Raw genomic sequence first — 21,020 nt, forward strand, 5'->3', positions numbered from 1 at the left:
AGCCTGCCCCTCGGTCCCCCCTTCTCAATTCCGCCGAACAAAGCAGCTAGCAAATTTTTTCACATTTACTCCAAATTGGGAGGTCGCCATTGGCCCGCTGCAGCAACATCACAGACCTCCAATCTGCCAGGGCAAAAACGTCAACCACACCCGCACAGTTCGCAACGAAACTTGAAGCCCAAACTCGGAGTAATTGGACACAGGCGAGCATCGAAGATGTTCTGAATTGTCTGGCCGGTTGGCCCAATGGCAAGGCGTCTGACTACGATATACCGTGGAATCAGGAGATTGTGGGTTCGACCCCCATGCTGGTCAAAATCTTTTGCCGGGTTGCCTTTTGTTTGTATTGTTGACACGGAGCGTTCCCGACGCTTGGTTGTGCGTTGTCTTATGTTGTCCTTATTCTCCTTTGAGTGTTTGTCATGTATTTGCCCTGTTTAGATTACCCCAATGTCACCTCTTTCATCCTTTTCAACACAGCTTCAGCATGTCTCTGAAATGGCCATGGAGTTTCTTTTGTCTTAAGCGATGGGCTTGTTGTTTGATGCGTCAATGCCGACTACATACGGAATCCATCGTCTTCCACTGAAGAGTGAGAGAACGTAACCGGTGTATCTTCAGTCTCCTTAACTGAAGCCTGAGCAAAAATGCCCAGAATGGGTCCCGTGAAGTCCCGGGCATCAAGATCCTTGACCGGAACCACCCCGATCTCTTCCCAACTGCAATTATCCAGGTTAAGACTTTCGCTGCCAAAAGCAGCAACATCCTCGTCGAGCAGTGCAGCATAGAACTTCCACTCAGTCTCCGAAGCTTGGATCTTGAAATTGATCTTCCGTGTCTCGTTCCCCAGAGGAAGGGTTTTTGAGAAGACCTTGTCGAGGCCAGACGCAGAGTTGAAGGCATGGCAGACGATGGCCTTAGCATCAGAGTCGAACGCTATTGAGACGTGTCGGGCGCTGTCTCTGTACATTGCCAAACCTGCTCGAAGCCCCTTTGCTGACTTCATGTTGTCATCTAGCTTGAGAGAAGCAATGGCGTAAGTTGCCAAAGATCTTTGCCTTCTCCCGAGAAAAGTGCAAGTTCCTGTAGGACTTGAGAATCCGTTGCGGCTTGGCAAGAGTGTAAGTCTGTTTTCGTCATCCTCAGAGAGCCGGTACTTGGAAAAGTCGGGATCCCTGATCAAGACATCCTTGACACCGGCAGGTGGTTTCAAAGCTTGTACATCCAAGCTCGACGCAGCCTCCACAAACCCCCTCTCAAACTCCATCTTGGGCTGAGTTATCCTTGGCCAATCCCCCTCAGGCCACTCAACAGGCGTCAGAAAACTCTCACGCCCCAAGGCAGCGCATCCATCACCATCCCTCCTGACGCCGAGCACCGCAGCCCACCATGCTCCCCTCGCGTCCTGAAACAGTTCCCCGTGACCGATGTTCTGGATGTACTCACCCTTCCCATCCGCCGTCATGATCGGGTTCCCTTCGAAGCTTTCGTACGGTCCCCATATGTCTCTTGATCTCGCGATGGAAAGCATGTGGTGCTCAAAAGTCCCGCCTTCGGCTACCAGGAGGTAATACCACCCATCGACTTTATACACATGCGGTCCCTCGGTGTCGTATCTCGCGTGCCCGCCCCAAATCTCTCGTTGCTCAGAAAGCTGTTTCCCGGTGAGAACATCAACTTCAACTTGCTTGATCGTACAACTCGGCTGCTTCGAGCGGTCCATGACGAAGCAGCCCTGGAAGTACACGCGACCGTCGTCATCGAAGAACAGACTTGGATCGATGCCGTGGAAGTCGACTGGGATGGGATCACTCCACTCTCCGCTCCAGATGTCAGAGGTATGAATGATGAAGTTTTCTAGGTCGGAGGATCCGTTTGAGGAGCCGCAGTTGGTGCAGACGATGTAGAATCTCCCGCGGTGGTGACGGATGGTGGCGGCGAAGAGGCCGCCTGTTGCGATCATTGTGTGGCCGGTGTCAAGGGTGAAGGAGTTTGTGCCTGCGTTGGCGAGAGTGAGTTGCTCTGGGCGGTTGATTGCGTTGCCTGACGCAGCGAGTTAGCCATGGATTGTTCTATTTCATGCGGTGAATCAATAATATACTTATATGCTTCCAGCTTTGTAAGTCACGGGAAGCGTAGATGGGTAGGCCGGGGAAGATGTGGAAGGATGAGGTGACGAGGTAGAAGATCCCATCGACCATGACGACCGAGGGGTCTGGAGCAAAGCCCGGAATGATGGGGTTCTGAAACTCTGTCATGTTTGCCATCTTCAGTTACTACGCGAGCTTCAGATGGTTCCGATAGCATTTTGACTGCTTGTGATCACGTCTCGTGGGTTGCTCGTCACTTATAAGGCCGCCGAACATGACGGGGCATTGTCTCCGTCCCCCGCACCGGAACCCGGAGTTGGTCCCGTTGAGGCCCACTTGGACATTTGACAATTCCCCGCGGAGAATTAGGCATGTTGGGCAATCCTCCGACTGATGTCGGTCTAGAGAAGCTTCCCAGGCCAGGGTTTATCTAGTCTCTCCAGAATTTCCTTTCGCCGAATTGCCATCTTGAGAAATCGTGCTTTGATGACGAACCAACAGCGAACAGCTTACTTCTGAGCACTAGTTCCTAACATAGTAAGCCTTGAGGGCGGTTCCGCTATGTAGTATGTGACCAAAGGAGTCTCAAATCCTTTGCCCACTTTAGAATCGAAAAGCTTAGAGGACAGGGCACTTGACCGTCAAAGTCGTTCATTACGATTAGATTGTTTAGCTGAAATGCTTGAACAAAACCCTCTCTCAAGCGTGTTCCGTCGCCTATGCCATGACACGGTAAACTTGATACTCATCACCAACGCTCACCGGCAGAACGTTAAAGGTAGCATAAGAGTCGATACCTTCAGGCTCAAGAGTCACAAACGCGTGCGCCGCATTCTTCTGCCTAGTACTGACCCAGAACCCGCCAGCCGGGATCCGAACCTCCTTGACCACGGTCTCCGTCGTCACAGTCGTGCGAGCAATTCCCTCATACTTTGTCCGCGCTACTTCGGCACTCGTGATGTTGAATGCCTCAACCTCGCCTTGGAAATCAGATTGTAACGTCTGTACTTCCACGCCAGTAATTCGCAGACGCTCAGCCACATCAGCCCACGCGCGTGAAAAGACATAGGCCTCTGGTCTCGCACGGGTGAGGTTTGTTACCACGGGTGTGGTGTTGAGGAACTGTACAGGAATATCAACGAGGTCTCCCGTCGTCGCTTCGATGAACTGCCAAGTGATGTTGGTCGGCCGAGCAGACTCCGTAACAATGATGTCGTCGGTGCTGGCGATGAACTTTGCGCGCGCGTTTTCCACTGTCGAGAGTACTTCTTCGGCCCTATCAGCAGCCGTCTGAACGATTGTCTCGACCATCGTCAGGCCCGTTGCGACGCGGCGCTGCCAGTGCTGGTCTGCTAGTCCGATGCCGCGTGTCTCGGTCAGGAACATGATGGCTTGGGTCAGTGCAACGGCACTATCTCCGATTTTGGCGTCACCGGTGGTTTCTTCCAGGACGAGATTGTCTGTGCCCGAGGGACCGACGATATAAGGGCCCCATCGGAGACCTCGCCTCTCCATAGCTGCGGCAATGTTGTTCGCGAAGACGGCTTCTGATATGTTCCGGATATCGGGATGGATGTTGGCGTTCTTCATGGCGGAGAACTGGCCGTCTTGGGCATCTACCCATTGCTCGTTGGTCCCAAAGGGTGTAGTAGGGCTATACTCGTGACAATCTACACCAACATGAGGCGCGAAGCTCACCATCAGCTGCTTGATGTCCCGAGTCTGCTGGCGCGCAAGTTTCGTGTGGTCGCGGTTCGGGTCGAAGCTGGTCGCAAAGTATCGTTGGAAGTACGCCACACCGTCCGGATTGTATCTCGGGAGCATCATGATGTCGACTTTCCCAAGGATTGAAGCCGCCCAGGTGGCATTGGCGTCGAACCTGCCAAGGAGGGCGAGCAGGGCCTGGTCACCAGCTGGTTCGTTTCCGTGGACGCCGCCCTGCATCCAGATGCGTACTTTTGAAGGTGCGCTAGCATTGCCGTAGGTGTTCTGGCTGGTATCCGTCGGGACGCCTTTTGAGGTAGACAGGTAGACGTAAGGAATCGAGCGGCCTTCTTCCGACTTGAAGTCGGGGCTGTGGTAGGTCATCCACTCATTGCGCGCTGCGAGAGTTTGGAGGAAGTAGTCTGCCGATCATAAGTCATTAGAGTCGGGCCGCAGAGTTAAGCATCTCAATTCAATTCGACTCACCGAGAGTGGCCTGGTCTGTCGGGCCGCTCGTGCCATTAGCAAAGGTGGCCGGGACGCCGTCCGGGATGGCGAAAGCGGGCGAGCGCAGGTCAACATCTTCAACTTCTGGGAAGTTCGCCGCTACTACTTCGCTATCCTGGATTACCTCAACCTGGTTGCTAGCATACGTAAGCTGAGCAGCAGCAAGGCCTGCGCGAAGCAGGGCGAAAGCCGCAATCTCTGGAACGTGCATTGTCAAGCACGGAGTTGGTTCCGGAGTTTTCAGGGTTTTTTCGAGGTTGAAGGCGCAAGACGATCAGGACCAACGGGCAGTACACAATGCGACCATGTCTACTATTTTATTGGTCCTCACCGGCGCCCTTCGGCCTTCAGCCGACGCCGATAGTGTCGCCAAGGCCTCATTTACCCTGCCCCAATGCCAGAGACGTCATGATATCTCCTCTGGCGGTACGATGATCACGGTACTGGTCCCCGGACTATGCAGAAATAGGAATGTGTTTATCTTCGATGTGGAGGAGGCCCCTCAAAGTGTGGGGTGGAAAAGTCTTGGAACAACCTCCGGAGCTTCCAGCGATGTCGCTCGCCAAGAGGTGTTATCTTGCCAAGACCCCAAAGGACCATGCCGTCGGGCCAAGGAGCAATCGAGCAATCAAACGCCATGTTGCTTAGCATCTTTACTCATCGAGTTACTTTCGTGGACTACTCACTTTCGGCCGTTTCATCGGCGAAGCCTTGGTTTTCGACTCGCAAGTGTCAACCCGACAACATCATAATAATGCTCAAAGTCAGTAACAATATAACTTTGCTGTGCCTAGTCCAAAATATGACAACACCATGTCTTCACGAAGCTTTCGGCAAGACCACGAAAGTGCAATTCAAGTTTCAATACTTCTTCTAAACGCGCAAATCTGATTCTGCCACAAAGGTCGGGCTCACCCAATGTAAGCAGCATTAACCTCACTTATATCTCGTGACATATTACTTGTAGGCCCATACGCTGGCAATACGACTTGGGAAATTCACTCCCCCTAATCAATAGCCACGAATTCAGATCGGACAATAAGACATCCCATGAACCTAGCCTAACAGAAGGCGACATGAAGCCTAGTTAACTTAAGGGCCCCTTAATGTGGCAGATGAGAACAAAGGTAGAAGAAGATAGTTTCCTGGAGAAAAAGATTGTCGCAGCTCATCCTTTTGATCGATTGCTGGTGGGCTGTAGAGCTCATCAAAAAAGCCAAGGTAGTTAAGGTAGTAGCTAATAAAATGCGGTTATCGAAAGAGACAGTCTCGACCAAGTACCAAAAAGATGAACGAAAGATAGGGTGTAATCTATTGAGATGAAGGCTCTGTTATGGTTTATCAAAAGTGTTGGTATGTTGGGGTTTATTGCGGTTGCAATTGACGGCGGTGAGGTTGCGGTGTGTTTGACGTTGATACAAGGCTGGGCATAGAAGAATGTGGTCTTCCACATAGTTGAACTTTACAAGTAAAGAGATTCAGGCTTCCAAGACACCTCAAGTGCAGTTGTGTCAGTGGTATCTCGACAGTTAATTGGCTCAGTAACTCAGCTTGCATCATACACAGCACTTCTGTCTCGGAATTTGACGAATCATAAACGAGTGGCGTTTCGCATCGCCCCCTTATCAGACAATCCATTTCAGGCAAGCGGTCTCTTCTGAGAGCACCAGGTTGTCAACGTTTGCCTATCTGTGCCACTGATTGTGCCGTGCAGTAAGCTGCATGTGTGTTATGAACAGGTGGTAGGACATGATGGATGGCTGTCACCTGCCAACCAGCCGTCACGCGATGGTGCGAGTGTTTAGCTTGGCTGCCTCTTGCTGACCTGCGTACCTCCCTTACCTCGTTCTTCCAACGTCCTTCATCCCCGGAGCCTCGTCAGCTCCCCTCTTGCAATCATCTCTCATCAATTTGTCATGTCAACCTCGTTGTCGCCATGCGCGTCCCATCGCACGGCCTCCATACCGCATCTCATCCTTTGACGTTTCTGAACCTGGTTTCTCTAAAGTGATTAGAAACGGCGAGTTACGATGCGTTTCGCCGCGACATCTACAAACAACTACGCGATAAGTTAATGAAAGGCGACAGCAACAACAAACAATTTGCTACCACAGATACCGCGAAAGAGGTGCTCACCCCAAGAAATCTGGAAGACCTTTTCGAGACTCTTATCACTAGCTGTACGGAGAAGTCAAAGTTTGGGATCGACAAGCATGAATTTTCCAAGCTGGTGCAACACAGACACCTCCACGACTTCCTTGCAGTGCTGTTGTTCGCGATGTGCCCTGTGGAAGCGGCGCAATCTTTTACTAAGAAGCTTGTTTGTGGAACTACCTGGACAGACTACATGAGTCCGAGCAGCGCCACCACCCACACTTCTCGGCGAAGCCTTCTACCAGCAGATCGGGCTTTCCTCGAGGAAGTTTTTGGCTCCGATGATACAACCGTGGACTTATTCTACAAGAACCAAGCATGTTTCGCTACAGTCGTCATTCGCAGTGGACCTAAAGAGATTGGAACTGTTGTGAAGAGTCTAGACACTTGCCGGCTTCCATGGCTTGAGGAGAAGCACTTGGGATCTGGGTCCTACGGAGATGTTTACAAGGTCGTGGTCGCAAAAGGCCATTTCGTGGTCAAGGGATACGCAAATCCCGAACCAGAAGCGTTGGCACGCAAAGACTACAAGGTCAAGTCTGCCATCAACTTTAGGGAGGAGGCTGAGACTATGAGGAAAATTCTTCGAAGTACATCAAAGCACGACAACATTCTGGAGAGTATTGGCACTCTCGAGATTGGGACTAACCCATTGAGATTCAGTCTTTTTATGGAGCTTGCAATCGACAGCCTGGAGAACTATTTGATGGTCAGGGATCCCGGGCCGAAACTGGGCGCCGATGCCAGAATACGAAGCCTCAAATCTGCATGGGGTCTCGCCGACGGGCTACATTTTCTTCATACGCAAATGAAGACGCCCGACATGCAGAAGATGGTGTGTTATCATATGGACTTGAAACCCAGCAACATTCTGATATTCAAGGACACGCGCCAAGGAAGTCATGAAGAAGATTTGATTTGGAAAGTAAGCGATTTTGGGATGTCCAGAGTCAAGATGCCCCACAACCCAACTTCGTCAAATGTTGGAGAACGGGATATTGATTTCAATACAATGTTCAACAAAAACACTCATTCTGATACGATGTCCGGAACTCAAGGCCGTGTTGGTATGGGCACATACCTTCCTAGCGAGGCTCTTTCGCCTGAAAGAAGTATGAATCAAAAGAGCGATGTCTGGTCGCTTGGATGCATCATCAGCATTCTTTTTACGTATCTAGAAGAAGGCGCAGAAGGAATCCAACAATACCACGAATCGAGGCGCAAAGAAAACGGAAATTCGGAGGAGTTTTTCAAGAAGAGCATTGTTCTAGGCTATAGGGTTTGCCCAGCAGTGAAGCAATGCCACAGAAAGCTCATCGCCAAAGCCAACTCCCGCAATACTCTAGAAAAGAGGCCAGTGAGCTTCATGCTTGATTTCCTGGAGAACAGGGTCCTTCAGCCTGTCCAGAAGGATCGATGTGATGCCAAAATGGTAGCAGAACACTTGGCAGAGACGGTTGAGAGGTACAAGGGAACAGCAGTCCCAAAAGGATCGGCCGAGGAGCTGAAGTCGAAGCAGCGCTTGCTAGACAAGCTCATATCACTGCCAGAGTGAGTTCTTGCTCCTAATCGAATATCTTAGACGTCTCATTGCTAATTGAGAAAGGAGAATTAAAAGCACCACGAGTAAAGATGGTGTTGAGCAATGGATGTTGGGAATCTCGACGCCTGTTAGCCTCAGAGGCTGTAATATCTCTCTAGATGGTTCGATCATCTATTGGAGCGACTCCTGGCTATTTCTATTTACATCGGCGTCTACCGAAAATGTAGGAAAGAACGTTCTCAGCCCTATCGGAAGGTATAAACTTAAAGATGGCAATGGATTTTGGAAGGCTGCCGAAATATCGGGCCGTTACCTAATCGCGACTACGACGAGCAGAGAATCTAATGTCAGTAGTTTTGGTGATTCGAGATATCCTGCTTAGGTTAGCTGACTTGCATTGTTTAGTGTTTCATCTTTCGCATACAGGGCGGCCAAGCTGCGTCTGCCAGTTTGGAGGAACCCCCTAACATCCTTAATCTTTCGAACGTGGCCCACAAGCTCGCCCTCGTTGGATCTAGTAACATGCTCTTTTGGATCACAGAAGACAACAATGATAGCAGTCGGAGCATTCTATTCAGAGCTCGTGTCAGGCAACCATTGCTATTGAGCTCAGAGACGAGGTTAGTCAATATTTTAGTAGTTTTCGATGAAGCCATATTTATCAGTAACATACTCGTAGACATGAACCCGAAAATGAAGATGCATTTCTCGCAGATGAAAAAAGGGTTTCTCTCAAATGGCCCGTTTCTGAAATCCTTCATTTGTGTATGAAGAATCCATCAGAAGGGTACATTGTTATTCGTCCGAGAAATCAAAGTCACACGGTATCAATCAAGAGTGTTTCAATAACCCATTCTGGGGCTGGAAGTGTTGATCAGCCTAGATTTGGAAGCTTTACATTCAGGCCTGAGGTCAGCAGTGTTAGATTGACGGATACCATTATGGATGTTCGCTGACGACGTAGACAGGGACCCAGTGGTAACACCTCCAGTCTGTTCACGACAAGTGCCCACTTTCACAACAAGTCCGGCGTGGTCGTTATTGCTCACGAGAAGCAAATGTATGAGATTGGCTTCTCTGGGCCGGGAGATACTGCTAAGGATTCAGTGCCGAATATCATCGATAGGTATAGACTGCTCAAAATCATCGTCGACAGAACAGATGAGACCTTTATAGCCTTGGGTCGGCAGCCTGCAGACCATAGAATATCTCTGTTGCGTATTACGCGGACGGGTTTCCACGGTCAACCTTCTGTCCATAAGATTGTAGAACTCGGTGGACTATCGGATTCGGACGAAGCCATGTTGAAAGTGCTCGATAAGGAAGAAACTGGGGGAAAAGTTGTGCTTGTCACAGCTCTAGTTTCTCTCGAAAGGAGTGCTGTATATAAGATTTTGTTGCCACATTAATTCATGTCTCGCATGAGATCCTACCATCAAATCTTCAGCCGTTGTACGGATACTATCTCACAAATCACACACTGGCATGCAGCATCTTCTCCCCGAGCAGACCTCGTTTCCGACCTAAATGCTGGATTTGATGCTTCCCCCATGTATGTAATCGTTTGGCCGTTTCGGTAACTCGAGCATCCATATTTCCGCCAAGAAGCAAGCGGTAGACTGTGAATGTGATCGCTGTCAAAATGCCTGAGCTAAGGACGAAGATCCATATCATTGAGCTTCCAACAATTCGACCTGTGTCCGTGTCTAGATCGAAGAAGTTCATTCCAAAAAAGGTCTGTTCACCACACGTCAACGAGGTTCATAGAATACTGGCACTTCCTCCAGTATTTTCACTTACGGCGATGAAAGAAGGCGGCAGGTATAACAACGTGAGAGTTGTGATAAATACGGCCGACCTGTTGAGCGACAGCATGTTATTGTTTTGAGCTCTGGACTCTAGCTGTTCGCGGAACGATAGCGCATTTGCCAAAAGTTGTGCAGTGGTTCTGGAACGTTGATGCAGATACGTCGCCGTCCTGTGGTTGGCGGCGCACACGCGCTGGCCGTGCTGGAATCGACGCTTCAATATCTGAACTTGTTTTTCGCAAGCCATGCTCAGATCTCTCAGATCAGCACAGATGGTAATGAGGCAATCGATTACATCCTGTGATGCAGTGAGAATGATCGAAGTCTGCAGGAACCGATTCTCAAGGTCAGCAAGGTCGGTGAGATGGCTGTATTGTGATTCGGTAAGCTCGTCAATGAAGGTATGAGCCGCAGTGTCTGCCTGACAAAGAGTGAATTTCAATACTCTTCCGTAGTTTGAAGCCTCGGCTCTTAACTCACCATTGGAAGAAACTTGCGCTCTAGACTCGCATTATAAGATCTCCAGTTTGGCAAGCAGAGCTCTTGAAACATTATGTGCAGCCAGAATGGATTATTTTCGATGGTTTGGTAACAGTTGAAAAGGTCATGCTCTGCCTGCTTCTTCAATTTCGAATCGGGCGACGGGCTCAGGAGGATATATGTGTTCTGGGATTTCGTGGCATCTAACTTGTGATAAATGCCGCTTTGTCGCATCACCCAGTCATTTTGTATCGGTTTTAACTCCGGATATCGCATGGTGTAGGATATTACTGGGATGGGTTAGGATTGAACTTTCTTCTGAGACTCTCTCTAAGTAAAGCATCTTACCAGTCAATGAACCATCTGTACACTCTGTCAACGGGATGCAGAACGTCTCTTCGATCTCTCGAACCCGCCGATAGAAACTAGTCGTCAAATCCAAAACTAGGGTGCCTAGTCCGCATGCTTCAGTTAGGGACTCTAGCATCGAGGCTGTGATCTCAAGGGGGTCCCATGAGTGTCCCTGGCAAATGGATCTGGGAGTTATCAGTATCAAGGCAGCAAGAAAGCTAGGAAATAAATTGTGCAAACATGTAACGATCTCTGAAATTGTCGCTCTCCGGGTTCTTGAAGTACTCCTGGATATCCTTCGCGTTTGAGAACCGCCGGTGCGTCACCTCAACATCATTTGTGCCAGAATTTGAATCTGCTCTCATCACATCTATGAGTGTCACTGGTTCTGCGACCTCATCCACGTAGCACTCCAGAAACGGTACCATCCTGAATACTGTGAATAGGTCACGAAATGTCACAGACGGAAATTCATAAGTGAAGGTTTTGAGTCATATCAAAAGATGGAAGAGGATATGTTTGTTCACATTATTAAGGCAATGCGCCTGTGACACCGCACGCTGACTACCTACTACCCCTCTTTCAGCATCCGGTCGGAAGGCTGAGCGTAGGGAGAATCTGCCTCGAGAGCCCACCTCCGCCATGCGTACCTCCGCCTCAGATCTTCGACAGACTCGGATTCATTATCCATAATCCACGTCAACAATCTCTTAGCGTCTCCTAGTGATCTTGCTACATGTATTCTAGGTTAGCTACTGCATTTGAATTTTCTCAGAATAAGCAGCGGTCTGGCAATTCTGTACCTCAGCTCCGACTATCAGGCTCCAATCAGCAGTGCAGATAAATCTCAACGGAATGAACGGCTTACGTCAGTAAGTTCTCTCGAGGCTGTATAGCACCATTTGTCGCCTCGATGCTACATGTAAATGTGAACGAGTGCGATAAGTGGCATTACCAAGGTGGCCTACTTGTATTTGATAATCATTCTGCAAGGGGAAAAGCTCTTCCAGAAGTCTTCTAAGATCGTCTTCTTTTATGTATCGATTCGGAGCAAACCAAAGTTGCGCCATAGTTGACTCAAGGAGAATACCTGCAACAGTCTGATGCCTCGCCAGTCTCGGGCAAAAGGGAGCTCGATGGTTTTCATTACCTCTAATATTGAGTGGTACTTGATAAGTCGTGAAAGGCGCATGGAAAGCATCGATAAATATTCACCTGCCTCTTTAGGAACGTGAAGTTCTAGGCATGGTCCATGGAGGGAGTGAGGCAAAGACGTTGAGGTTATTGGTTGCCTTGGAACCCATCCAACACTTGAATGCAGCACCAAAGTACGCTGCCGTGGCTGCCCTTCGTGTTGCGGGCGGCGGAAGATGGCTCACTGCCGGTTACGTCGCATAGATAGCATGTTGGTCTTGGCCAAATGCTCCGCCTTAATTCCGTAACTGGTCCAATCTAACGGGAGCCCCTTTTGTTCAAGGGACTGTACAGATTGTGTTGTTTTCTCGGCGTTAATTGACAGCCTGATTGTGTCTCCCATACGCACTGTGGCTTCTCATTTCCATGTATTACCTACCTCACTATTCATAATGCGGACCGTTCGCCATCACATTGCCTGCAGGAGCCAGACCCCGCGTCCATCTGACTCACATAACACCTGTTTAATTGCGAATGACCAAAGTGATGTGAGTTCATGGGCTCTCTGAGAGACCGTTCCCTAGCACACGTACGTACACCATGAATGGTTCGCCTGAATGGGCGGCAGGTTCGGTGAACGATGCAGACGCCTGATGCTGATGAAACAATTACATTCGCAAGCCACCTTGCTCATCCGATGAGAAAAGTGCAGGAAAAAGCAATGTGCGGCCTATCCTAGGGCAGAAGCCTATCCAACCCCGTTGGCATATTGCTGTCTTGCATATCAAAGCAGGGCTTGTGGCTGTGGTGCCAACACGCGTGGCAAAGCCAGGTAACACAAGCAGCCAGCCTTTTTCAGTAGTCATGAGCCAAGGCTCCAGGCAGGCAATGCGACAAACATGCCAATCCCCTATTTCTTCCTCTTGTCCTTGACATCTATGGACACGTGCCAGAGTGTCCCTTGCCGACACACGTTTGCTTTGAGATTCCAAGCTCGAAGCTTCATTCAGGAGCTGACACGTGCTGGTGATTTCATTCTATTCGAATGAGTTCGTTGCATGCGGTAATCCATCTATCTGATTTCTGATTTGACCGCTGCAAAGGAAGCCCAGGACCACGCTCCATCCGAAAGCTTTTCTGTTTCCAAGCTAGCCACCGTTGTCGATACCCATCCGGCTACGGAGCGCCATGCGGCCCCCTTCGCCTCCAGACTCAGCCAGAGTCGGAGGAACCCCAACAGATGGCAGCGTCTCTCCATTGCCTACGGCGGAGGACCCTTCAAACAGTGCTCTCGTTGAAGGTACTGAAGAAGTTGACGTGCACATCACGGTGAGATCAGAGCCGGCCAAGACCGTAAGACGAGAATTGCACGGCATACAACTATTCGTATGATTCTCGAACACCCCTTCCAGCACATCTTTGAGTAAGAAACCCTGACTGATGTCGGAGCAGATGATCACGATTAATGGAACTCTCGGTACTGGATTGTATGGCAGAACAGGTCAGATTCTCGAGCTCGGAGGCCCAGTCGCGGTAATCCTGTCCTTTTTCCTCGTTGGGTCACTAGCATGGGCAGTCATGCAGTGCATCACTGAGCTACTATGCATCTGGCCCATCCCGGGTGCGCTGTCAGTCTATGTCGCCGAGTTTGTGGACAATGAACTCGGTATAGCTGTCGGTGTCGCTTACTGGTAAGCATCCGCGTTTTTTGATGGCCGAAATCACATCCGCTGCACGTTTCACACATCAAGATTGACTGCTCACCAGGTTCACATACTCTGTTGGATTTGCCGCTCTGATTGCATCTTCAGCCTCATACATCAACTTTTGGTCAGCCAACATCAAGGGCTTTCTCGTAGGCGTTGTTTATGTGACAGTTCCTATCATGCTGGTTTGCTTCAATACTTTAGACATCAAGGTAGGGTACAATCGACCCATAGTCTCTGCCTTCAGGCTCTCAATACAATTGCTGATCAGGTTATTGCCAGAAATACGGTATGCTGGAAGTCATCACTGGTGGTATTAAGATAAGTTTCCTGTTTACAATCATCGTTATATCGATTGCCATCCATGCGAAAAGTAAGTAAAGCCGACCCAGACCACACGGATTACAGCTGCACGTTCCTTTCGTATCGTAGGGCCAAGAGGGTTTGAGCTAACAATCAGTAGCTGGGATATCACCGGAAGCCAAGAAAGGTACGCGGGTCGACTGTAATTCGGCACCAAAACTGACTGTCGTTGATAGGTTGGGAAACACCTCAAGCTCATGATGAACTAGCAGCGAAAGACTGGGGTACAGCCTTGATGTAAGCCAATATACTGCGATATTGACACTTTCAAATTGTGTTGTACTGATATTAGCCAGGATGTCAACTTCGATCGCAGCTTTTGCTTACGTCGGCGTTGAGATTGTCGCAGCTTCTGCCCTAGAAGCACATTGGTCCAAGCCTCGTCGTCAACGCCTGCGAGAAAAAGACAAGCTCCAGCGTAGACCCTCATACCATGAACAGGTTCAGAACTCCATTGCCAACACGCTCAAATTCACCGCAGTATGGGTCACTGTGCTAGTCACGGTAGCGTACGTTGTCAGCGGGCTACTAGTCACTCTAGGGTTTGAGCGAGACAACTGCGAGTTAACCAGATTGAGCTGGGTTCACAACGCATGCAAAGATCAAGATTCAGGTCAGAATAAAGAGAGAAAGTCTTCGTCTCCATTCGTCTTGATGGCTCAAAGGTCAGGCATCTATGGACTCGATCACGCGGTCAATGCTGCTTTAGTCTTTACAGCCATCACTTGCGCAAACACCAACCTCTATGTGGCTTCCAGGACTTTGTTCGGAATTACAAGCAGCCTTGATGGTGGATACGATCAGCGGATTATAGTTAGATGCTTGGCTTGGCTAGGCCAAACTAACAAGAGCCAAGTTCCGATGCGAGCTATGGTCGTCTCTGCACTGGCATTCTGCTGGGTACCATTCTTGCAGGAAGGTGGCGGGTTCAACACAGACACCACAATTGGCAAGGTTTGTGCTATCTAAATAGGACATCATCTCGACAAAACTAACGCCTCGCCTGCTCATCTAGTTCATCGAAATATTGGCTCAGATGGGATCCGTTGGCGTTGCCATCGTCTGGGCTTGTCAATCATTCGCCTTTATTCGATTTTACCGATGGTAAGCAGCGTCTCAACGCAATGGACGTTCAATTTCTTACATTTTACAGTATCCAAAGGCATCAGAAGGCCATAGAAGCTCGTAAAATACCTCTTGTTCAGCGGTGGAACAAAGGGCCAGGAGATGATTATCCATATCGCAGTCACGGCCAACCTCTCCTAGGCTACATTGCACTTGCTGGCTGCATGGTCATCTTAGGCGTGTCAAACGGGGCTGCCTTGTGGACGAAGTTCCACTGGTTCCCATTCCTATCATCCTATTTAATCGTGAGGCATTACCATCACACTTCCTCTACATGTATCATGTCGTCTGCTTCCAACTAATACTCCTTAGGTCATCGTATTCATACTCCTCTGGGTCGCACTGAAGTTATTCAGAAACGCAAGATGGAAGCTGGCGGATCTCTCCAGTGAAGACAAGGCTATCAAAGTCATTGAGAATCTACACCAGCTTCGGGCAAGAACTTTTTGAAGTGTTGTGATGGACATCTCTCGACATATCTGCCAATAGAACACTAAATCTGCATATGATGGGGCGGGGTTATAGCCAGAAGTGCAGACATTTCTTTACAGAAGCCTCCCCCAATAGTAAGAATTGGAAGCTAAGAAACAACTGGGCGCAACGGCGGTGACGCTTATTACCCGAGTTCAGAGCAGAATAGAGACTTGAAAAGGGCGTGAGTGACTTTTTTCATTTGTTTAAAAGAGCGAAGCTAGGGTAAAATTCTAAAATACGTGTCATTTGAGGAGTTTAGTAAGATTGAATGGAAAATTCGTTCCCTGTCAAGACATGCATCATCGCTCAACACGTTGATAATCGTTTAATCCAAGGCTCGGAAGCGGACAATTGCAGTAATTAAGGTAGTTGCTTACTATGAATTTTCAGCTCTTCTATTTTACATCCATCTTCAACTCCAGTCCGCTTTCAGATTGCTTCAAGGCGCGCCCAGTCTGTTTTACGACTTCTGATACGTATGACGAGGTCCAAGAGAGCTCAAAATTCTCAGCTCCCGCGGTGCAATGTAAAACGGTTCCGTAGCGTCAAAGTAGTCATTATAATAGTCCTTCGTCATTTGGTGCTGCGGATTCATCACACCCATCAGCCAAAGGCCATACACGGGAAGCCATTCAAACTAACCTTCATTATCCAGTCTACTGGCTCTGACCTAGAAGAACATCAGAAAACACTCTCCAACGTCATTCATGAGCTTGGGCGAAGCATACCATTTCTCAATCCACGTAATCGTACCAGGAGAGTCATGAACTTGATACATCTCGAAATACATCAGCTCGGATTCTTTCTTCATCTTCTCAATTGTCGGCTCCGCAGCCCGCAGAAATCTCGAGACATCCTGCGGCGCAACGTGAACAGTGACATGAAAGACCGTTGACATGGCTGCTTTGTTCTGCTTGAGTGCTGAAGAACGATGGTAGTCGGACGAAACCCTGATGCGCTGATGTCAAAGCTGCGAAGCTCTGATCCCGGGGAGCTCGGCCTTTAAGTAGTCCGCAATATTAGTCGCTCCGACAATCCGAGGCCATGGCTGACGGTAGCTCAGAGGATGAAACGTCTGATGTCTGACCAGACGTGTAGACAGCTTAGTCAGTACGCAACGACTTGTTATGCGTTGTACTAATTCGAACCCAATTTGTGATGTCATCTTAGATGCCTAAGTCTCTGCTTCGACGTGGGCAATCCTTGTCTCGTCTTCTTAATGACCGTCTTCGAATACTGAGCCAGCTAGGAGTTGATCTAATCCATCGAATAGTTTGCATAATAATGCAATTCTGCGGTAGGTGTGTTGAGAAACACATGATCATGGCCTTCTTTAAATTGACCGAAAGGGCAAGAAGGCCCGCGATGGCACAACTGTGCCCTCGATAAGTTCAGGTTGAACGAATACATGTTGCTAAATGGCCTTACTCAGAACATTGCAAAAGCATCGCTAACGGCCCATCAATAACTAAAACCTGTCAATAAAGCCTTTAGTACTCTAGAAGAACCGCTCGTATTGGGCATGTCGCCATGGACCTTGAAATACCAGGCAAGGCCGTTAGGTGCAGAACCCAAGCTTCTCAGGACAGTTCCGGCTACCTAACAGTTCAAAAGAACAGAAGGTAGAGTCATGAAATACATGCCAAAAAGTTCAAGCAATGGTGTCACCGCCTTGTCGTATAAGTATATCGGAACGGGATGCATCAGCGCAGGCGCAACGATCAACAGCGTGCTAGGAACACAGAATGAAACAACATACGCTTGAAGACTCGTGCAATCGGCCTAAGCAGAAGAAACGGTGTTCTCATGCTATTGTTAAGGTAAAGGTATGGAAGACCGAACAGGCTTTGAACCCAATTTGAACAGAAGTACCTTGTGTTGCTTACATGTATGGACACCAAGGCAGGCCCCGACGTAACCTGGCTGGCTACCTATGAGCATCAAAATTATCCTATAAATTTTCGGTACTTTCTTTCCTCTCCGACGTTTAAACATGGAGTTGCCATCAACGACCTCACTTAAGAGACTTGCCATCCATCACCGACCCACCCTGTGTGGCCTCCTCTTACATCTTCCTGCGATCACCGATCAAATCCACCTGTCATCCATTGGATTCACTGCAGATCATATCATTTCAATCCGGTGGTACGGTACAATTTATTCGAAATCTTACCACAAGCCAGCACTTATCAATTCTACCTTAGGTCAAGATGATGCCAATCTCCTTCATGATGGCCATCCTTGCTGGAATCACGTTGTCCGTGGCCACTGACGTCCCAATACGAGAGCAAGACATATTTCCTTGCAATTGTATTTTTATTGTCAATAAATGGAATCCTGTTCATGCAGATCACGTTGCTAGCTACGAGTGCTGTTATCTTGCGGGGGGCCATTGGAACGGCACAACATGTCCCCTGAATTATCGGAACCCTCGAGAATTAAGACAATTTTCGAAATGCTGCGAAAAGAATGGGGGATTTGGATGTATCTAGAAATATATGTAGCACCTGTGGCCCAGCTGATCTACGGGCCGAGGAGACATCGAATCTGACAGCGACGCCTTTTTCTCGCATATCGCGAACATTCAAGATCCCACCCCCGATGATCTGCCCTCTGATGGCGAGTAGCTGGCTTTTTCTCTGCTATCATCACTGACTTTCTGTCGGGTCTGTCGCACTTCAGCTAGCCACGCAAACATGAAAACTGCTGCGCTCAACAATAACATGGCACAAGCAGCAACTAAAGTCCAAGAACAAGCCCCGTATTTCGTTGAGATATCGTGCAAGTTTCGTACATTCGTAGCCAACCGCAAATCTGTACTTCTCGGCAACTCTTTTCTTATTTCCTCGAACAGTGAGAAAATGCAGCCAAGCGCCGATATGGCGAATATGAATGATAAAATCGCAAGAATCGCGCTGGCCAAGGTTGTGAGACGGTTGAGTTTGACAAAGCTGGCAAGTGCAGAAAGAAGACCCAGTCCAGATGTAGCAGCGGCAACAGCAGGCAATGGGAATCCTAGTGTCAAGTCGCGCATTCCTCTGCTTTCTATCGAGGAGGGAAACCCGATGATCATGGGACGGATAATGGCGGCTGGATCATAGCCCGCCGAGCCTCCGACTCTAAGACATCCCTGTGGGTATCTTGGCCTAGATAGAACATGATGTGTGAGTACTGCGATCTTCTCTCAGATAGTTCGTATAAATCTTATCATACTGAACTATTACAAGGTGGGGTGTCACGCTCGTGACTTACCATGTGGCAGCCGTTGCTTGACACCGCCCCCAAAGCCCGAAGTCAAGAACAATAGATGGTCCAATTGACCCACCTGCTCCACGTCTGGTCGCCTCTAATGTGAAGATTGACAAACTTGTGTTGGGGACAGATATGCAAGTGGCAAGAAGAAGCCCGAAGGAAGCAACGAGCAAAGCTGCACCGACGGCTGCAAATAGCCGAGGGGACGGCATTGTGTCTAATGTTGGCGAATTGATATCGGTTGAGTGAGTTGAAAACGCTTGGAAAGTCGTGTTATTTTCCGGAATAAACGATTTATCATTTGAAAATGGAAAGATGAAAATTGTTTGAGGGTTCCGGGACGCTAATATTATGCGAAGCTGATCTCAAGATCAGCACCTCAAATTGACACTACCCGCCCGGGCCTAACTACGTTCGGAGTTTTACTTGAGCAGAATCGACGACGTTGTCTCATTCTAGAAGAGCTTTACTCTAAAATCTGACTGCCAAGTTGAGTCTTCGGCTGTGTATAAGTCTCTGATGTCAATAGCCGCTGGGCGTGCCCTACTATCCAATCATTGTGAGACTAGATACGGTGCGGAATTGATCGCTGCGACTAGCAACGATCTAACGTAGCAAAACCATAGGCGCTATCCGTCATCCAAGCCTTTTGATCTTCAGAGGATCTGAGTGTGAGATCCATCAAGGTGGTCCTGCGACTTCATGTCATTGTCCCTCTTACCGTCATGATGCGCATTCGGGATTGGAATTTTGGGCTCTGCCATGCGCGCAAGGAGCCGCAACATGTATGCTGAGAGTCTTGAATCACCGCACACCTTGCTTCCTTGACCATACTTGGTTTTTCAAGTGGTCCTCAAGTCATTCGGCACCTATTGCTACGTTCAAGTCATTAACTTTCCGCCGTCCTTTTCCCGTATTACATGGGTCACCATCTCAAAGCCTTGCAGCGATAGCTTTCTCGCAAAAGGTGATTTTGAGAGTGGGCATATCAGACAAGAAGCCAAGTACTGCTGGGATTTAAGATGCGATGAAATTCCTGGACCCAATACAAGCCCTACTTGAATGTTGATTCGGCGGCAATATGTAAGGTTGTTGCGCGATATGAAGTTAGCTAGATCTAAGGTGTATCGTTGCCCTCAGAACTGCGAAGTTGATCCTTAACACGTTACCAAACGTCAGCCCAATACCGACACCCAGAACTTGGGTTAACTTCCTGCGGTGTTCCCCGTACTTCAGGTATGATAGCCCTGGGAACTTCGACTGCACGCATTTATCACGTGCTTTGAGTGCGAGTACTAGAAAGATGGTTCAGCCCCTCTGGTCTTTCCCAGATTAGATATACCCATCGGCAAATTCCCAGCTTTATGTGCTTGCTGATGTGCTCAGCTGAGTCGTCTTTCATCAATATCGTAACAAAATAAGTAGTGCACCCCCCTCCACTTTGTGTGACCCCTCACGGGATAGGCGAGGAATTAACATTCTCGTGACATGTTCTCCAGGGGTACGTTGCTAAACTTGGCAGGTCGCCTTCCGGTTCATCCGTTCCACCGAGACCGGGTAGCTTTCGGGGCTCATAACCTTCTTAGGCCACCTTCGAGCTTCTTCTCCGGAGTGGTCGGGTTCAGTAATAAGTAATTAAGGCCTTCATCTTTTCTTCGAAATAAGAATGCAACTAAAGAAGTACCCCGCACGACGTCCCCCACAATCGCCCGGTGACAGTTCCATTACGCCAAGTTGCCAAGCTAGGCCAAGCCAAATCTCCAGCTCTTTGGTTCGATTTCCCCAACTTCTCCCTGTTAATCCGTTCTTCAAAGTTAACACAGCCTTCAAAGGCCAAGAAAGAAGGAACTTTGGACGAAACGAAGCGTTTCTTGCGTCGTTTTTCCATCGTGAAAACTCGGAACAGCAATCTCAAGCCGCGCGCCACCCCTTTCCTCGCCATCATCTCGGCGAAAAGACCCTTTTCATCAATCTGCGAGTCAGTCCCGCTGCTCGCTTAGCACCCATGGCGATAGCGAAGGAAGGTGCTTTCAGCGCTCCCACAGCCTCTGGACCTTTGGGTAGAGGGGGCACCCCAGGGAATTCCCGTAAGTTTAATTGCTTGGCACGCGATCCACTTCCGAATCCATGGCATGAAGACTGCGTGCCTGAGCAGGTTGATTAAAGTTGCTTGGAGACCCTTGCTTCAAGCCTCCGAAGAAACGGCTTTTTGAGATGTCGTGACCTATCACGTAACCGCTTGAAGCACACCCTTTCGGGGCAAACCCGCGCGGATGGACGTGCAGAGGCGGACATGTTTGGATTTGGGCGAGCCCTTTAAGCTGTAGAC

The 21,020-nt window shown here is 49.0% G+C and overlaps 9 protein-coding genes across 9 annotated transcripts; 4 read left to right on the plus strand and 5 right to left on the minus strand.

The window, feature by feature from the left end:
* Positions 1 to 559: 559 nt before the first annotated feature.
* Positions 560 to 2,267, minus strand: CABS01_13060 (uncharacterized protein; the record flags this gene model as incomplete). The annotated part of the gene is made up of 2 exons (XM_060546407.1): positions 560 to 2,043; positions 2,102 to 2,267. The coding sequence occupies 2 exons, from the start codon at positions 2,265 to 2,267 to the stop codon at positions 560 to 562; spliced, it is 1,650 nt and encodes a 549-aa protein (XP_060395305.1).
* Positions 2,268 to 2,807: 540 nt separating this feature from the next.
* On the minus strand, positions 2,808 to 4,512 carry CABS01_13061 (carboxypeptidase; the record flags this gene model as incomplete). Its single annotated transcript, XM_060546408.1, has 2 exons — positions 2,808 to 4,216; positions 4,281 to 4,512. 2 exons carry the CDS (start codon positions 4,510 to 4,512, stop codon positions 2,808 to 2,810), a joined length of 1,641 nt encoding a protein of 546 aa, XP_060395306.1.
* A 1,863-nt stretch (positions 4,513 to 6,375) lies between these two features.
* On the plus strand, positions 6,376 to 8,010 carry CABS01_13062 (serine/threonine protein kinase; the record flags this gene model as incomplete). The annotated part of the gene is made up of 1 exon (XM_060546409.1): positions 6,376 to 8,010. The coding sequence occupies one exon, from the start codon at positions 6,376 to 6,378 to the stop codon at positions 8,008 to 8,010; it is 1,635 nt and encodes a 544-aa protein (XP_060395307.1).
* A 755-nt stretch (positions 8,011 to 8,765) lies between these two features.
* Positions 8,766 to 9,407, plus strand: CABS01_13063 (serine/threonine protein kinase; the record flags this gene model as incomplete). The annotated part of the gene is made up of 2 exons (XM_060546410.1): positions 8,766 to 8,909; positions 8,967 to 9,407. 2 exons carry the CDS (start codon positions 8,766 to 8,768, stop codon positions 9,405 to 9,407), a joined length of 585 nt encoding a protein of 194 aa, XP_060395308.1.
* A 64-nt stretch (positions 9,408 to 9,471) lies between these two features.
* On the minus strand, positions 9,472 to 11,065 carry CABS01_13064 (uncharacterized protein; the record flags this gene model as incomplete). The annotated part of the gene is made up of 5 exons (XM_060546411.1): positions 9,472 to 9,735; positions 9,799 to 10,227; positions 10,287 to 10,576; positions 10,635 to 10,822; positions 10,878 to 11,065. The coding sequence occupies 5 exons, from the start codon at positions 11,063 to 11,065 to the stop codon at positions 9,472 to 9,474; spliced, it is 1,359 nt and encodes a 452-aa protein (XP_060395309.1).
* A 1,894-nt stretch (positions 11,066 to 12,959) lies between these two features.
* CABS01_13065 (uncharacterized protein) lies at positions 12,960 to 15,415 on the plus strand (the record flags this gene model as incomplete). Its single annotated transcript, XM_060546412.1, has 10 exons — positions 12,960 to 13,124; positions 13,224 to 13,462; positions 13,539 to 13,689; positions 13,760 to 13,850; positions 13,941 to 13,967; positions 14,017 to 14,077; positions 14,137 to 14,794; positions 14,856 to 14,944; positions 14,994 to 15,210; positions 15,278 to 15,415. The coding sequence occupies 10 exons, from the start codon at positions 12,960 to 12,962 to the stop codon at positions 15,413 to 15,415; spliced, it is 1,836 nt and encodes a 611-aa protein (XP_060395310.1).
* Positions 15,416 to 16,042: 627 nt separating this feature from the next.
* CABS01_13066 (uncharacterized protein) lies at positions 16,043 to 16,337 on the minus strand (the record flags this gene model as incomplete). Its single annotated transcript, XM_060546413.1, has 2 exons — positions 16,043 to 16,109; positions 16,168 to 16,337. 2 exons carry the CDS (start codon positions 16,335 to 16,337, stop codon positions 16,043 to 16,045), a joined length of 237 nt encoding a protein of 78 aa, XP_060395311.1.
* Positions 16,338 to 17,649: 1,312 nt separating this feature from the next.
* On the plus strand, positions 17,650 to 17,931 carry CABS01_13067 (uncharacterized protein; the record flags this gene model as incomplete). Its single annotated transcript, XM_060546414.1, has 1 exon — positions 17,650 to 17,931. One exon carries the CDS (start codon positions 17,650 to 17,652, stop codon positions 17,929 to 17,931), a length of 282 nt encoding a protein of 93 aa, XP_060395312.1.
* Positions 17,932 to 18,023: 92 nt separating this feature from the next.
* Positions 18,024 to 18,903, minus strand: CABS01_13068 (uncharacterized protein; the record flags this gene model as incomplete). The annotated part of the gene is made up of 2 exons (XM_060546415.1): positions 18,024 to 18,585; positions 18,692 to 18,903. 2 exons carry the CDS (start codon positions 18,901 to 18,903, stop codon positions 18,024 to 18,026), a joined length of 774 nt encoding a protein of 257 aa, XP_060395313.1.
* Positions 18,904 to 21,020: the final 2,117 nt, after the last annotated feature.

The sequence above is a fragment of the Colletotrichum abscissum genome, assembly GCF_030869225.1.
Source record: "Colletotrichum abscissum strain IMI 504890 chromosome Unknown Scaffold_42.1, whole genome shotgun sequence".
Taxonomy (NCBI): domain Eukaryota; kingdom Fungi; phylum Ascomycota; class Sordariomycetes; order Glomerellales; family Glomerellaceae; genus Colletotrichum; species Colletotrichum abscissum.